This window comes from Argiope bruennichi, chromosome 11, assembly GCF_947563725.1.
Source record: "Argiope bruennichi chromosome 11, qqArgBrue1.1, whole genome shotgun sequence".
Taxonomy (NCBI): Eukaryota; Metazoa; Arthropoda; class Arachnida; order Araneae; family Araneidae; genus Argiope; species Argiope bruennichi.
The window spans coordinates 91,069,145-91,086,270 of NC_079161.1; the positions used below are offsets into that span (position 1 = coordinate 91,069,145).

General features: G+C 31.0%; 1 protein-coding gene across 1 annotated transcript in view; it reads left to right on the forward strand.

Annotated features, from left to right (window-relative positions):
- LOC129957449 (uncharacterized) overlaps window positions 1–17,126 on the forward strand; it is a 107,968-nt gene that overhangs the window by 61,441 nt on the left and 29,401 nt on the right. Inside the window, exons 2-4 of the mRNA XM_056069766.1 lie at window positions 4,350–4,527; window positions 6,299–6,375; window positions 6,571–6,669. Coding sequence (XP_055925741.1) covers window positions 4,350–4,527; window positions 6,299–6,375; window positions 6,571–6,669 — 354 coding nt within the window. The remainder of the gene's footprint in view (window positions 1–4,349; window positions 4,528–6,298; window positions 6,376–6,570; window positions 6,670–17,126) is intronic.

The following is a 17,126-nucleotide window of genomic DNA, read 5'->3' on the forward strand; positions in this document are numbered from 1 at the left end:
AGCAAAACAATGTATCAAAATTTTGTAATCGGTTCACATAAAGAAACTGTTTTCTCCATTGAAGCGTTGTTTTAATAAAAATAAACTAAGATTTTATTGATTACCGATTTTTCTGTGTCAAATATATGTTGATACTGATACTCGATTGTAATTGATAATCGCGTGCCTGATACTTTTACCACATATTTTCGGACCTGATGCAGCTGATATCCGATTCTTCTCCCGTCAGATACCGTGTATTCGGTAGATTACTGATAACTGTACTGTAACTGATGCTGATACGAATGATTCAAAGCTGGAATCTGATACGAATTTGATGCTGATACGAATGTGATTTTGGAAGAGTTAATGTTTCCATGATTTTGACAGCGATTGATGGATGGATGGTAAGAGGAAAGGAAAAAGCTTTGTTGATATAGTAATTAACAGAGAAGGCAGAGATTCATGAATGGTATGCGAACCGTTATATGAGGTAAAAGGCAGTTGTGGCTTAGGTATAAACATGTATAATTAAAAAAGAAATTCTCACGCATACTACTAGCGCCACCAAGAGCGTATTGAAAATTTGGCTATATCGATCTAATATTTTGTATCAGATTGATATTACACAACCCAACAACGAATAAGATCGAGGTGATTATTAATCAATTTCAAGAACTGACACCGAGTAACTGATACTTTTAGCATATATCAGTTTTTTTTTAGAGTTTGGGGAAACTGTTTCAGTTATACCTGATAGTTTCCCCAAACTCTAAATTTGCCCAATAATTTCTTTATGTACAATTAAAGCAAAAGTAATTTTTAATTTTCAAATTCACTCTAGAACACCATGTATGGGCTTGAGAATAACATTATAAAGCAATCTATCTTGTGTTCCACTTCTATTTCTTCCAGTTGGAATATTTTTGTTCTTTTTGAAGAAGTATATGATATTTTTAATATTACTTTGTTGTGTTTCTTTTTTTGTTTACTTTCAATTTATGAGTCCTACTAGGTACTTTAATTGCTTTCCTACGGAAGATGGTAAAAACGTTTAAATAAAACCTCATCCACTTTAAGCTAATATTTATGGTTCAATCTAAGCAAATTTATAGGAAGAAAATTAGAAAAAAATATAATCTAGCCTTATCTTTAACGATTTTCATACAATTATTATAGTAATCTATAGCCAAAAAAAAATCCTCTGTATAATAACATCTTTTGATACTTGCATTAAAACTATTTAAGAGCTATTAGTCTTTTGTTAAAATATTTAATTCATGGTATCCAAATATAAACAGTTACTCTCAGACTACAAACACGTGTCACATCCCCCCCATCAAAAAAAAAAAAAACTATTTCGTAAATTGTATTGTAGAAGCATTTTGCTTATTTTGTAATCCGAATATCTAATAGAATTCAGGTTATCACAACGGTCCAATATTAGTGGAATCCAAATAAAATAAAAGTCTACTATATGTATACATATATCTTTAAAAATTTTGAACGGAAAACTGGCATAAATGAAAAACCGTTCTTCAGTATTTTTATGGTAAAAAAACCTATAGTAAAGAAGCAGTAATGTCTTTCATTTGAACAATATGGCAATTCTTAAAGTTTATAATTATAGCTATTTAATTTCGTTCAATTGTATGATTTTTTTTTCGACTTTTGAAAAGAAGCTCAGTTAATGTTCAACAACCATAATTGGTTTGTTTTACTGTGGTGGTTTTTGAAGTGGAACGCTGTCGCCGTCGTTCTGAAATAGATACTGATTACCAGACCAACGGTAAATTTGAACCAGAGTTACGCATGCCTTAACTCTACAAACCGATTCGAAGAATTGATCTTTAAAAAAAAATAAAGGAGGGGAAAAAAAGATCCTTCTGATAATGAAAAAGTAAAATGCGGTGCCTTCAAAGATATCGCTCGCCAAGAAACCATCCAACAACAGTCCTCGCAACCTTGACCTTCAAAAACGACTAAAAAAGAACATGAAATAAATGAGATAAAAGAAAAGATTTGAATAAAATAAAACGATCGTTTTCTTTTTCTCATTGAGTACTTGGTGGGAGTGTGGAAGGCATACTATCTGATAAATGGGACACTAAAAAAATACCAACAAATAAATAAAACGAGAGAAAGCAAAAATTGCAGAAGTCGAAATGGTTGCAAAAGCAATTTTCGGTAATGTTTTCCATGGATATAGGAGACACGGAAAGATAGATCTGAGGAATTTCGAATGTTCTACAGGTTCCCACACCCCCCATCGTGGGCGTGGAGTCGAAGAGGATGCGAAGTGAAAACATTCATGTGAATGATGAAAAAAGTTTGCTTCGCTGGGTCATTATTTCTCTAATTTAAAAGTATCTTATTACAGAAAGAGTTCTCGTTTTTTTTTTTTCATACAAAAAATAAATAAAACGAAAGTGAAGAGTTGTTATTTGTTTACGAATTCTTTTGGAAACGTTCTGAACTTCCATGTCAGTTTTTATTTTTCTTCATACATGGAAAACAGGACGATTGCATAAATTGATATTGTTGTCTTGTCTTAACAATTTTAGTAATGTAATGTGACAATAAATTTATAAACTATAATATCCAATGCCAATTTTTTTCAATGATTTTTTTTTATTTATTTTATCGAGTTTATAATTACCACGTTTCCAAAGTTTTTGTTTTCAGAAAGTAAAAAAATTCTTTCCTTGCATCACAACATATGGCAGCTGTTATTAGGGCAGCTGCAAGCAAGGAATCGCATAGCGGAAATTTATAAGCATTTTAAGTAATACAGTGGTTCTACTTCTATACATTCGTTTTTCGGCATTATTTTTGATGTGCTTTATTAAAATTGGATGCTATGCATTTTATTGCATAACAATTTAAAAACCTTTCTACTCAAAAAGAAAAGTCACGATATCTTTAACTTCTTTAAAAACTTTTCTGTACAGTAAGTTTAAATTTTCAATATTGAATAAAAATAAAAGATAAACAAAACGATTGATAAATTAAACATAAACGAAAAACTTAATAACTTTTAATAAAATGCTTTATTATGAATTTATCAAGTTTTACTAATTGAATAATATACAAAAATCTTATACAGGACAACCGCTTCAAAGTTGTTGTGTCAGAATTATATTCCGGTCCAATTTTGTGTTAGATTAGAAATTTCAGAATTCTTGTTCTAATAAAAAGATAAGATTTTAAAAATTCTTGTTCTGGTTATTTTTTGTATCCTTATTATATATCCTCAAATATCATTACAGATTCCATTTTTATGTACTTCAAAATATGGAACAAACGAGTTTCGTATTTTTCAAACATTTTCAACGTTGCCACTTACAAAACATAAGCTACTGTAAAATTTAAAATAATATTTAGAATTTATGCGATTAATATTTAGAATTTTAAAACATTTAAACTATTATATAATAATAAAAGATAAACAAAACGATTGATAAATTAGACATAAACGAAAAATTTAATAACTTTTAATGAAGTTCTTTATTCTGAATTTATCAAGTTTTATTCATTGAATAATACACAGAAATCCTATGACGGACAGCCGTTTCAAAGTTGTTGCGACAGAATTATATTCCGATCCAATTTTGTGTTGATTGGAAATTTCAGAATTCTTGTTCTAATAAAAAGATAAGAATTTTAAAATTCTTGTTCTGGTTATTTTTTTGTGTAGGCTTTTTACATCCTAAAATACTACTTCATCATTAACATATTCCATTTTTATGTACTTCAAAATATGGAATTAACGAGTTTAATATTTTCCAATCATTTCAATGTTGCCACTCGTTAGCAAGACGTTATTATTTCTATTCTTAATGGAAACAATAATGAGATCAATTGGTCTTTAAATGATCCGGAGTTCATCTTGGTCTTTTAAAAACACTTTTTTTTATATAGGAAAAAAGTTCCTACCTATTAGAGTAATAGTTATATTGACATTCTAGTTTAGTTTCGTTAAATTAAAAAAAAAGGATTTATTTACTGATAGTAAAGCATTTAAATCGATGCTATTATGGTAATGCATACATCAATATATTTTGCTCCTTGAGAAAAAAAAAATTAGCATTTTTGTGATAATCAATATTTTTGTAGGAAACAGTATAAAATTTTTTTCTTGAAGTTATAATTAATTTCTTAATTATCTGACCTTTAAGCATATTATCTTATACCAATATGTTAAATGTTATGTAAATTAAACATAGAAATTCTGTGGTTCTTATTTGGGAAAATTTTACTACTTATGTCAAATAAACTGAATACAACTGCCACACAATAGAAAATATATCTAAAGAATTCTATGATATAAATCTACATTAAAGTAATAAATATTTTATTCTTTATTTCAGTGTCTGGTTCCTGCTATTTTCCGATTGAATATTTAGGGACGTATCTTATACAAACGCAAGCAGAAGGATTCGGCCATGCTGCTACTACGTTTTCAGAAATAACTTTCGAATCCGATGCCATTCCACCTTGGGGAAAATGCTTCCGCAGAAGAGGAAATAATGTCATCCTGAAAGACAGGTAATGGACAGCTCAACTCTTCCATATATCTGCTCTTTGTGGCAGATTTAAGGTGGATTTATGCCGGGTTTGCACTTGGACAGTTATAAGACGGCAAGTAGACAGCGCATGCGTAGAAAGGCTAAAAAATGCTGTTCGGTCCATGGCAAGTAATTGTCCCAATGGGACAACTACAAGCCGCTCTATTGCATTTTTTTTTACTGCGCATGCGATTGTAGAATTTGGTGGGGTTTTTTTGGCGTGAAAAATTTGATCACTTATCATAGATTAATTCCGACATTTTTTGCTTTTTCTGATGCGAGGTTGTGTTCTTTTTTCATTTCATTTTCCACTTCTTTTCTATAGTTTTCCAAATTTAGGTATCCATTTTGACGTCCATGAATTTTTCTTTTTCACGGCGCATCGTATTAAAATAATGGATATTTACACAAAAGCCACGGTAAAGTAAAAAAGAAAAAGAAGTAGGGAAAAAAAAAAGGTCAGCATACTTAAATTTGGAAATTATAGAAAAAAAATGGCAAATAAAATGAAAAAAACAAAAAACCGCAACCTCGCATTAGAAAGAACAAAGAGCAAAAAATGTCGGAATTAATCTATGATAAGTTATCAATTTTTTTCATGCCAAATTCTACAAACGCATGCGCAGTAAGAAAAAAAAAATACAATACAGGGCATGTTGTTGTTCCGTCAGGACAAGTACTTGCCATGGACCGAACAGCATTTTTCAACCATCCTGCGCTTGCGCTGCCTACTGCCATCTTATAACTGGTCGTGTGTAAACCAACCTTTAATTTAAAAGAAAAAAACTGGAACATTATGTGATTTTATTGTTTCCGGTTGTCACTAATAAATTAGCAAAATAAAATTCGATCAGACCACGGAATGATTTTAAAATATTTTCATTTCATTCAGTTTTAAAATTCATTACTAGCACGGTTAGTTGGCGATTTTATGGTCAGTTTCCGCCTTAAATGCAACTATTCCTCTGTACTTTGGCGAATTTTATCTAGGCCTTTATCTTCTTATATACGTATAGTAAAAATTGATTCGAAAATTATAAATAATTGTTCTTTACAAGTATAGGATAAGAGTAAGTTCTAATTAATATAGAATTAACTCATTAATGCAGTAAAATAATTCTAATTAATGTAATTTAATTACAAAGTTATTCGAAGGAAAAAGGAATATAGATTTCATAAATAACAAATTTTAAAGTATCATTAATTATCGTCTGCCCGAGTTTATTTTGTCTAATTTTCTCTCTTATAAATAAACCATTTAGTTTCCGGTCATTTGCTTTAACAGCTAATGTATGTTAGTTCTCAATGCTAAATTGGACGTCTCAGTTACCTCTATGAATATAATTTGTTTCCTTGTATTAGTTACGGTGATGGTTACTATAGTTCATAAATAGGATGTTCACTATCTTTGTAATACAAAAAAATAATTAAAAAACTTTCGTTATTAATTGTCACGTAAGAGATGTCACGTAAGGAAGGGAAAATCTACTTTAGTTTTGTGAAAGATGAGTTTATAACAATTTAAATTTTTTTCTAAAAGACCGTATGCGAATACCGTAATAATGTAATAAATACATTCCTATTGTGTAATAAATATATTACCTTATGTGTGACAAATATATTCCTGTTATGTAATAGATATATTGCAGTGTGTGTAATGAATATATTACCTTATGTGTATTAAATTTATTCTTATTATGTAATAAATATATTACCGTATGTGTAATAAATATACTCCTGTTGTGTTTCAGTACTGGAGGTGAAGATTGCATGAGATGTTTCCATTTGACCTTGAAAGCTCCAAACATTATTCAAATTCATACGGAAGGTAAATAATGTGTTTAGGCATTTCTGTTAAACTGTATTAAAATAATTTTGTAAATGAATTATTTTTAATTTTTTTAAAATTTATATGTTATGATAGTTTATTGATATATATATATATATATATATATATATATATATATATATATATATATATATATATATATATATATATATATATATATATTTATTTCGACAGGCCTAGGAAAATGCTATACTAAAGAAGAAGCTGTGAAAGCCACATGCCCGGATGATCGCGCTGTGCATGAGAGGAAATTCAAAGAAATCATGCTCTATAGTAAGTTTGAATATTAGAGTCATTGGAGTTTATTTTAATCATGGCCCGAAAGCTAATTCTTTAACCATTAGCACTAAGCATATATTTCCAGTTGGTTAAATCCTCTAAATGATATAAAGAATTACATTTTTTTTAAGTTTGAGTCAACAAACGTAATACTGAAAAAATTGCGAAATATTAATATTCATATAATCGAGTTGCCCTATTAAATAAAATATTCTTAGCATACTAACATTTTACAGGAAAGAAATTTCTCTCTTTTACAACTAAAACTGACCAAGTTATGAAGCTTTGAATTTCATTCATTTTAGACAATTCAATGGCTTTTTCGAGGAGATGTTGTTAAGGGATTTTTTTCAAAGCGACAAATTGAAAATTAGCTAAAATAATGATAAAAGAGCGGTAAGATCAAAGTAATCTAAAATAGTGGTTTTCAAGGTTTTATTAACTCAATCAATTTCAGTTGCAGAAACGTGGGTTTTTTATTTTTTTTGCTAAACAATTTTTGTGCTATGAATATTTCGCTTAATTTAACTGATATGCCTTGGGAAATTGTACATAAATTTTGATTTCGTATTTTTACAGAATTATTTTTGTTCACTGAATAACACAAAATATAATTATGTATGTTATTTGGAGTCTTTTACCTATTGGAAGTCTTTGTCTATTTCTAAAGACAATTATTGTTTTACGATTAAAGTGGACACCTTGTATACTCATATAAATTTACGCTTTATATTACATAAAAAGGATGTCGTAATTAATTTCTTAAATTAAATTAATTAATTAAAAGGGTTACGAAATTAAATTAATTAATTAATTAGTAATTAAAGACTTCCTAAATCTTGGAGTAAGACTGGATTGTTTACGTTGTTTCTTTTAGCAGCCCTATTTTAGAAAGAAGAAACAGCGTGACTTTTTTTTTCTTTTCCCGAAACTTTTTTGCGATATCAAAATGAAATTTAGCTTATCAATATACACAACTTTTTTTTTTTTTTTGAAACAGCAAAATAGCTGTTCTATCAATGGCATTAACCGCATGCCAGAGATAAATCTCCCCCCCCCCTTCTCCCAAATAATCACCAAAGTTCGAACGACAGATTCAGTGAAAATACTAGATTCATGTGTAAGATCTTTATTTCTTAACTAGTGTTCGCCAATGCCAAGCAATGGATTCGTGACCTTGTGGTGAAAACTTATAAGCCAATTAACAACTACGCTGCACGAGTAATTGCTTTTGTATCGTGGTCCTGTTACTGGGCTGCGAACCACAAGGTCCCAGGTTCTATCTCCGCTCATTACAATCTTCCACATTGGTGACCTCGAACGATGAACCTTCAACCTTCGTACAGCTGTTGTGGCGCCATCTGCCTGCAACCAAAGTCGTCAGACTCACTTGACGCAGTAACCCAAAAGTCTTTAGATTCACTTGACGCAGCAACAGCATCAGCAACCATACATGCTCACCATAACGCTTGGCGCTACTGAAATGGGTACAGGCCCATTAAGACAACAGCTAAATACATCACCACTCAACAGCCATATCGTTCGTCTCACCTGCGACTCACTGGAGGGAGAGTCCGTGGTGAAAGCTTATAAGCCAGTTAACAACTACGCTGCACGAGCAATTGCTTTTGTATCGTGGTCATGTTACTTTGCTGCGAACCACAAGGTCCCAGGTTCTATCCTCGCTCATAGCAATCCGCCACAACCTTACCCAAAACTATAATGTATGCAGGGGAGAGAGTTACAACTTTATAAAAGCGTATGCGAGAATTTTTCGGGCAGACCATTTCTATTGTTTCAATTCTCAGTTGATTGAGAGTCTCCTGCGATTCACAACCTACTGTTATATTTGATTTATAATAATTGGCTTCATCTACGCGAAACCATTTCTCGAAGATAAGTTTCTTATCTTAAATTAGAGTCATTCTGAATTTAGTGTATTGAGTACAATGCGGGTTATCACCTGGTAGCATAATTTTTAATTGATAGGTATATAAGTCAATGTAGATATGCAGAACTTTCCATTCTGTCAAGTGTGGTAATGACTAATTGTTCAGCTATTTGCTATTGATTCTCTTGATTTGATAATACACACTTCTTGGTCAGTTTCGGCTTCTTCCCGATATGTTCTCATGCTATCTACTTCTTCATTGGTTAGTACTTGTGATTGTTTTTGACATAATTGGATAGTTATCTGAGGGTAGATCTTTCTTTTACCCATTCTTTGGGCAACCTTGAATACTGAAGATGGATTTTGTTTCGAACAACCACAAAATGCATTTGTCTTTTCTTATGTATTTGACATTTTTTGTTTTTATTTTGACATCATTGTTTGTTTGTTTGTTTCTTATGGCACTTGCCACTGACAAGCCCGCTGTTACGAAGACAGCGATTTAAGCCTGAGGGGGAACGTCTCTTATTTTTTATAGCAGCGCCAACTAGGGCCAAGAGTACGACTTTGCCACTCACGCATCATTCATTCGCTTACACAACCCCTTTTTACAGGAGGGCACATTCACACATCTCACAGATAGAACAACAGAAGAACAACCATGCCCAAACCGGGACTCGAACCCGGGACGCCCAAATCACGGGGAAGACGCGCTACCCCTATGCCAGGACGCCGGCATTTTGACATCATAATTACTCGTAATGCAGCGCTACTACAGCAACAGTGTTGCCACATCAAAATGTTTAATTTCATGTTATTTCTGAAATCCTTTCTTTTGTCACATCTCTTAAGCTAAAATTGTGAAGTTTGGAAAAACCCTTTTCCATTGAAAATTGCACAAGATGCCTTGTAGTGGAATAAAAAAAATTCAATAATTTGCACACATTATTGCAAAAAAAATCAGGGAAATGGTTAAACAGAATTCACATAGAGTATTTTTTTTATACAAGCATAATTTAATGTTCTTGTTTCTTTTCAAAGATTTTTTTATTACTTTAACAATCTTTGACATCCTCTCAAAATCTTTGAAATTTCACACCGCCAGCTAATCGAACTGTCAGATTTTTTAAATTTAAATATACTTTGGCATAATCGTCTTTGTAAATATCTCTCAGATGTTTTATTGGATATTCCATTCACTTCTGAAAACTGAGACATATATATATATATTCAGGGTGTCCCTCAATTTATGGGCCTAAATTTTAGATTAGGTAAAATACATATAAAAAGCAATTTTTCCATAGCAGTGTGGGTTCGGAAATGAAAAGACTAGGCCGAATAAGTAAGTGTAGGTATGTACCAGCAAAGCGAAAGAATGCGGTATTTACGCGATCCCAGTTGATTCCCATGAGTACTACATTGCAAAACTTTTAATTGCTGCTGCAAACTGTTAGTGAAACACGTGACATCTTCGAAAGAGTACACCAATCAATTGCTAGATGCTAAAAGGCCTGTATCAAAGTTAGGAAACGCACATTTCTGAATTTACGTAATATTATGTAAATAAGGTGCTCACTTTTTATTTCCGCCATTTTTGTTTATTACCGCCAAATTTTTCATTTCCGATTCCACATTGTTATATAAAAAATTCTTCTTGTACATATTTACCTAACCTTGAAGTTCGGTTCATGAATTCAGGAATGTCCTGTATAAGTAACATAATTTTGTATATGTAGCGTAGCTTAAAAGAAGAAACTTTTTAAATTTTAACTTCGATTTATTTCATCCGGTAGAATAATTTGTACATTTAGTTTAGTTATATTAATGCCCTGATTTAAAGCAACACTAAGGCTATTTTGACCCGATGTCAGGTGACGAGAACGACGCTTTCACGATGCATCTTGGTGGAATCGGATCTTGAACCTGGAACCTTCCGACCTCCCTGCTGAAATCTTACCACCAGACCAGCGGGCGCTGTTTGGGCAGCAAAGAAGCGATGATAAAAAGACGTCTTTTCCCATCGCGATACAAGAGCAAAAGTGTCAGAATTTTTCCCTTTAGTGATTTTAATACAAGATTCCGATAGCTAATTTGTTGACACGCTTTGACTTAGGAAAGGGAATCTTAGGTATCTTTGAAAAGCCGGCATAGGCGTCAGGGATTCTTACCCTTTGCCATCAGCATGAAAAAAGCAGAGATAAAAGCATTTTCAGAGCACATGTTGGCAATGATTAAATAAAAAATAAGTGGGGCTCGGATCAGAAAATAAGAGATTTTAGAATGAAAAAGGACTGATTTAAGTTCAAAAAAATTAGGAAATTAATTAAGAATTAAATTTATTTAAAGAGATATCATTACACACGTACGCACACACATACATACTCTCTCTATCATACACACATATATATACATGCTAAATTTTTATTACCTTTAAAAACTTGCTAAAGCTAGACGAATTCTTAAAATATTACTTAAATTACGCATCATCAGTTAATTGGGCTGCTAGGTTTTTTAACACAAATTAAAATTGCCAAAATCTTCTTTACAATTATCTCTCAGGTGTTTCAATAAGAGAATGTTACATTCGTGCCTGGTTGCTCTGCAAAGAGAGCTTAGCATTCAAAATGAGTTAACATTCACCATTCCATCATCCCCCTCAACGAAAATAAAAAAAATAAGAAACAAGTAAATGAATGAAAGATGCATTCCAACACCATCTCGAAGACCTTACTCTGTGGGACGTTGTAGATCCTACTTCCCACGTTCCAAAAAAAGTAAAGGTCAGAGCCATCTCTGGTCCACCCCGCCCGGACACAATCCGGGCATACCGGACTGCAAAGCTGGACACGCCCAACCATACGCTGCAACAAAAGGGATCCGCTTGCAGATGGGCAATTTCACCCACACAAACTCTCTCACCCTGGAGACGATCCTTCCTTTTTTGGATTGTTTTTCTATCAGAAACAAAACAAAGAGAGGGTGAGCCAACCCTTTCCTACTCCCCTTCTTTCAAAGAGGGAACTTATTGCAGGTTGTGTGTGTGACCAGAGTACACCAGCTGAACTCTACCCGGGGACTTGACGGAACCGAGCAAGAATTCCGTCGTCGTCTTCTTTATTTGTTATGAATTCTTTTTGCACTCATTTAGTATGGAGCGGAAAACTCCCTGTTTTTGATTTCTTGTTCAGTTTTTTTTTCTCTCTTTTTTTTATTATGGTCTTTTATGAAACATTCCAGACGGGATTCCTGCGTTTATAGTTTGTTTATCATTTGTGAATAAAGCCTCTTGGAAGGGTTGTATGGAAAATAAGTGTGTGTGTGTTTTAAAGAAGTGTTGGTAGTTGGTTATTGATAAGGTAATAAATCGGTGGTGAAATAGTGATACACTTTATGATTATTTGTAGATTTGTAGTTACTAAAAAAAAAAAAAAAATCTTTATACCAAAATCGAACCACAGATCTGTTCCGACTAGCAGGTCAGAAGTCAGATTTACATAATGTAATATTTATTACTCGGTAAGCTTTTAAATTGCATCATGGGATATGTATGAAGTAAAACTGCGATATCATCAAATTGGCAGGACAGAGGATCGCGAGAAAATCACGCGTAATACATTTCAATGTTTTACAATGTTGGCAGTTGAATCTAGAACTATTAAATTTGGCATGTCGTTACTTCTTCAGCTGTATCTATTAAACATAAAAAAAGATCTGCAAACTTTTTATTACATTTTTTTAAATTTAAGATTAATAAAAATTTTGATGTTTTTCTTTAATTACTGCGGAGCATATTTTTGCATTCCTCTTTCAAATTCCAAATCATTTTGCATCACTCCCAGAATGTAAAAAATAATTTTTTCTTCTATAAAAGTTTATTCCATTGCAATTTTCTTCTAATTATTATATATATATTTTTTAAATATTTCACATATTATCTTACCTTGACTTATTTTAACCGCTTAACTGTCTTGCCCGAGTGCCATACGTGCATCGATTTATCGAATTTTGATAGTTGTAAGCAAAAAATAAACCATTGATAACGATTTCAATTCAATATTAAAATTACTTCGAATGCATAGATTAGTCAAGTATTCAATGGATTTCCATTTGAATCAAAATAAGGAATTATTATTAGATAGCAAAGAAGATGAAACAGTTAAGTGGTTAATTTTTTAATATTCAAGAGTATCAAGAGAGTTTCTTTTTTGCTTACGTGTATAGTTATTAAAGTAAATTTCAAAAATTGACGAATAAATGAATAAATAGAATAAAGAAAAATCAAAATGAGGCGATAAGGATAGATGAATTAAATATGAAACATTATCATCTTATGTTCGGGTCAGAAATTTGAATCTCCTTTTAATGTTTTATACTATTATTTTCATTCAAAATTATCATAAAATTGCATTGAAATAAAAAGGAAAAAAAACCAAATTTATTGATGTATAATTACTGTAATTGTATGTTCAAGTATTCTTACTGTGAATAAAATTGTAACCAAAAATTAATTTTTATTTTGATGTGTGAAATTTTGATGTGTAATCTGTATAAACTCATCCTCTTATATAATTCGAGGAGAAATGTTGAATTAGGTTTTATTTTCGTTAGAGAATTGTTTAGAAAAATGTTCATAGGTCACATAATATTTCATCGTAGATAATTCGAAGAGAAAGTGACTAATAAGGTTCCATTTTCCCTCAGGGCGTGGTAAAAAGAAAAAAAAAAGTCATAAGTCACATATCTCATCGTCGTAATTCGAGGAGAAAGTGCTAATTAAAATTATATTCTCCCCAGTCCATTGTAAAAAACATAGCAATCCATTAAGGACACTAAATCTCGTCACTTCAGCTTGCGGAGAAAAAAAAATCGTAGATAACATATCTCGTCGTCGTAGGTAATTCGAGGAGAAAGTGCTAAATAAGGTTTTATTTTCCATAAAATAATCATAGGTCTTATAACTCGTAACAAGGAAAAATAGTTATAGGTCTTATAACTCGTCATCGTAGGTAATTTGACGAGAAATTTCTATTTTGTATTCCTCAAAGCACTGTTGAGAAAAATGTTCATAGGTCGCACAACTTATCGCAGCAGAAAATTCGAGGAGATGCTAATAAGGCTTATTTTCCTCAGAGTATTGTAGAAAAAATAGCAATCGATTGAAGACGCTCAATCTTGTCGATATGAATTTTAGAAATCGCAGAACAAATGATGAAACAGCATCTCCAATCAATCGATTCAATTTTCTTATATACTTTTCGTAAATGATGAGTTTTATGTTTAATACTTTTCGAAAATACAATTTTTGCCTTTTTTCCATTCACCGATTTGTTCCAAAATTGCACATAGGTCTACAATTCCGCCAATACGTAAAATTTCACACATGTGGCTTATCATAATTTTAATTATCGTGTTTGTATGAAAATGTACAAATAAATAAGCAAACTTTGTTCTACAAAAATTTTACGCAAATTTTAATTTTGCTTAAGGATCGCATGCGCAGTTTTACTCTCTTAGCTTCTTTTTTTATTTTTTTTATTTATTGTGTTTGTTGACTGGCAGACAGATAGACATATTACAGGGAAATATAAAAGGCAAAGATTTATAAAAATCAAATTTTTTTGATGTTTACAATATTATTTCTTCTATATTATGTATAAGAAAATGTAAAAATCTAATACTATTTTTCTCAAAAGAACATTAAATTCCCAGCTCCGAATGATATCATATCTAGGTATTATCAGTCTTCAAATGAAATAAAAAGTGGCGAAATCGAAACTGGGAAATAGGTCCTTTGATTTTGCCAATTTTTTTTTTAACTATACAGATGTGCTGTGAAACGTATTGAAGATATTTTAGTTCCTCTTTAAGACACATTAAATAATAGTTGATTTCATTGATTATTGCTTCTAACTATTTTTGTTTTGATAATATTAAAGAATGCGATTGAAAAACCGCAAAGCTCCGTGTAGTTCCAAAATTCAATTCAATATCCGCAGTTTAAATCTTGATTTAAACTAATGGATTTTGTCATGTATTATCAGTTGCTGCTTTTTACATTCCCTTTCGCCTGCACACAACTGATCTTTAAATCTTTAAAAAAATAACCGCAAACGATTCTTTAGAAGGTTATCGCACAAAAACTACCGATAAACCACATCAACTTCCTTCCACGAAAGCCACTCTAGAAAACACCAGAAAAAAAATCCATTTCCAATCTTTTCTGTCACAGATCCTTTCCAAGTTCGATTTGCACCCAAATAAGGTGGTTCGGGAGTCGAAATTAGAGAGAACCGGGCTACTGCGATAAGGGTGATTTACGCACTGAATCCAAAGAAACGCCGAAGGTTTGTTCGGAGAAGGTGTGGCTACCTGCTGGCGCCGAAGGTAGTCATTTACAGCACCATTTGCAAAGTCCGCCTGTTAAGTATGGGGGCAACGTGCCTACCTCTAGACGTAAATTGTCCAAACTGAAACCGGAAGTGTGCAGGGGCATAGATTGGAACAGTGGAGGGTTGTTTTGCGGGAACACTTCCGCCACCCAGAGATTGCATATTGGAGAAAATATGCTTTTGGAATTCATGTCTTATTGGGAAGATATGATAATTTAATTTGATAACGGTTTTGTTCAATATGTTGTCAGAGTGATCCTGGATCTTTTAGCATTAGAGACAAGTTCTTCGTATCTGCATTTAAATCAATGCCTGTCAGTTATTTTTGTTGAATATCTTCATATCCATTGAATTTAGGAATTTAAAATTGTTAACATTAAAATATTTACATTCATTTCCTTTAAATAAGATTTCTCTCTTAATAATAATAATAAAAAAAATATAAAGAGTTATTATTTATTTATTTTAAAAAATTTTGTCACAGTGGTTCTGGAATTTTTGGCATTAAAGATAAATTTTTCGTATCTGAATTTTAGTTATTTTCAAACTCTTCTTATCTGCAATGCAATCATTGCCTTCCAGTTGTTTTTGTTTATTATTTTCATATCCACCGAATTTAAGAACTTAAACAGGTTAACATTAAAATATTTATACGTGTTTACTTTAAATAAGATTTCACTCTTAATAATAAAAAAAATTATCAAAAGTTATTATTTATTTTTAATAATTTTGTTCAATATGTTGTCACAATGGTTCTGGAATTTTCGGCATTAAAGATAAACTTTTCGTATCTGAATTTTAGTTATTTTCAAGTTTTTCGTATCTGCATTTCAATCATTATCCTTCCAGTTATTTTAGTTTAATATCTTCATATCAACCGAATTTTCGAATTTCAAATTGTTAATATTAAAATACTTATATGCGCTTACTTTAAATGCTATTTCACTCTTAATAGAACAGTTACTAAGAATTATTATTTATTTAATTATTTTCAATAATTTTTTTCAATATGTTATCACAGTGCTTCTGGAAGTTTCGGCATTAAAGGCAAACTCTTCGTACTTGCATTTTAGTCATTTTCCTTCCAGTGATTTTTGTTTATTATCTATATATCAACGGAATATAAGAATTTTAAGTTGTTAATATTAAAATATTTATACGCACTTTTTTTTATCTAAGGTAATTTTTTTTTAATAAAGAAACAAATTTGTTCAAAATGTTGTCACGTACCACTGGATCTTTTGGCATTAGAAAAAAACTCTTCGTATCTGCATTTCAGTCATTTTCCTTCAGTGACTTTTGTTTAATATTTTCAAAACAACCGAATTTAGGAATTTTATACGGTTAGTATTAAAATATTTACACATACTTAATATTTTTATTAAGAATAAAATTTTTTATTTATTAATTTATTTTTAATGCTTTTGTACAATATGTTGTTACAGTGATTCTGGAATTTTCGGCAATACAGACAAATTCTTCGTATCTGCATTTCAGTCATTTTCCTTTCAGTGATTTTTGTTTATTATTTTCATATCAACCGAATATAGAAATATTAAATTGTTAATATTGAAAACTTGCATGCGTTTACTTTCTTATCGAGGATATTTTTTCATATTTATTTTTAATAAATTAACAAATTTGTTCAAAATGTTGTCTATTCTGGATCTTTTGGCATTAGAAATCAATTCTTCATACCTGCATTTCCTTTTTCTATCAGTAATTTTTGTTTAGTATCTTCGTATCAACCAAATTAAATAACCAATATCAAAATATTTATAAGTGTTCCTTTTTATTAAGGATAAAATTGTATTTATCTCTTTAATAAACCAACAGTTTTGTACAATATGTTAAAATGGTATGCTTCATTGTACTTATAAATATATTATTTCTCAAAAAAAATTAAAAATATTAACCAGAAAATGTTATAATAAAGCTTCATAAGGACTCATTTTCTGTAATGTTTTGTAACAATAAATATATTTCAAAACTTTTTATTTTGAGGCAGCTTGCCAAATGTTGCCAGATGCTAATAGAGCAGCTGTTTGCATGTATTATAAAATTTATGTTACAAATTAATGCGTTGATCACTACTACACAAAAAAATCGTCTGGGCTTACTGGAATACGATAAATACCGGATTCATTATTGGATATTTTTTATGCGAAATC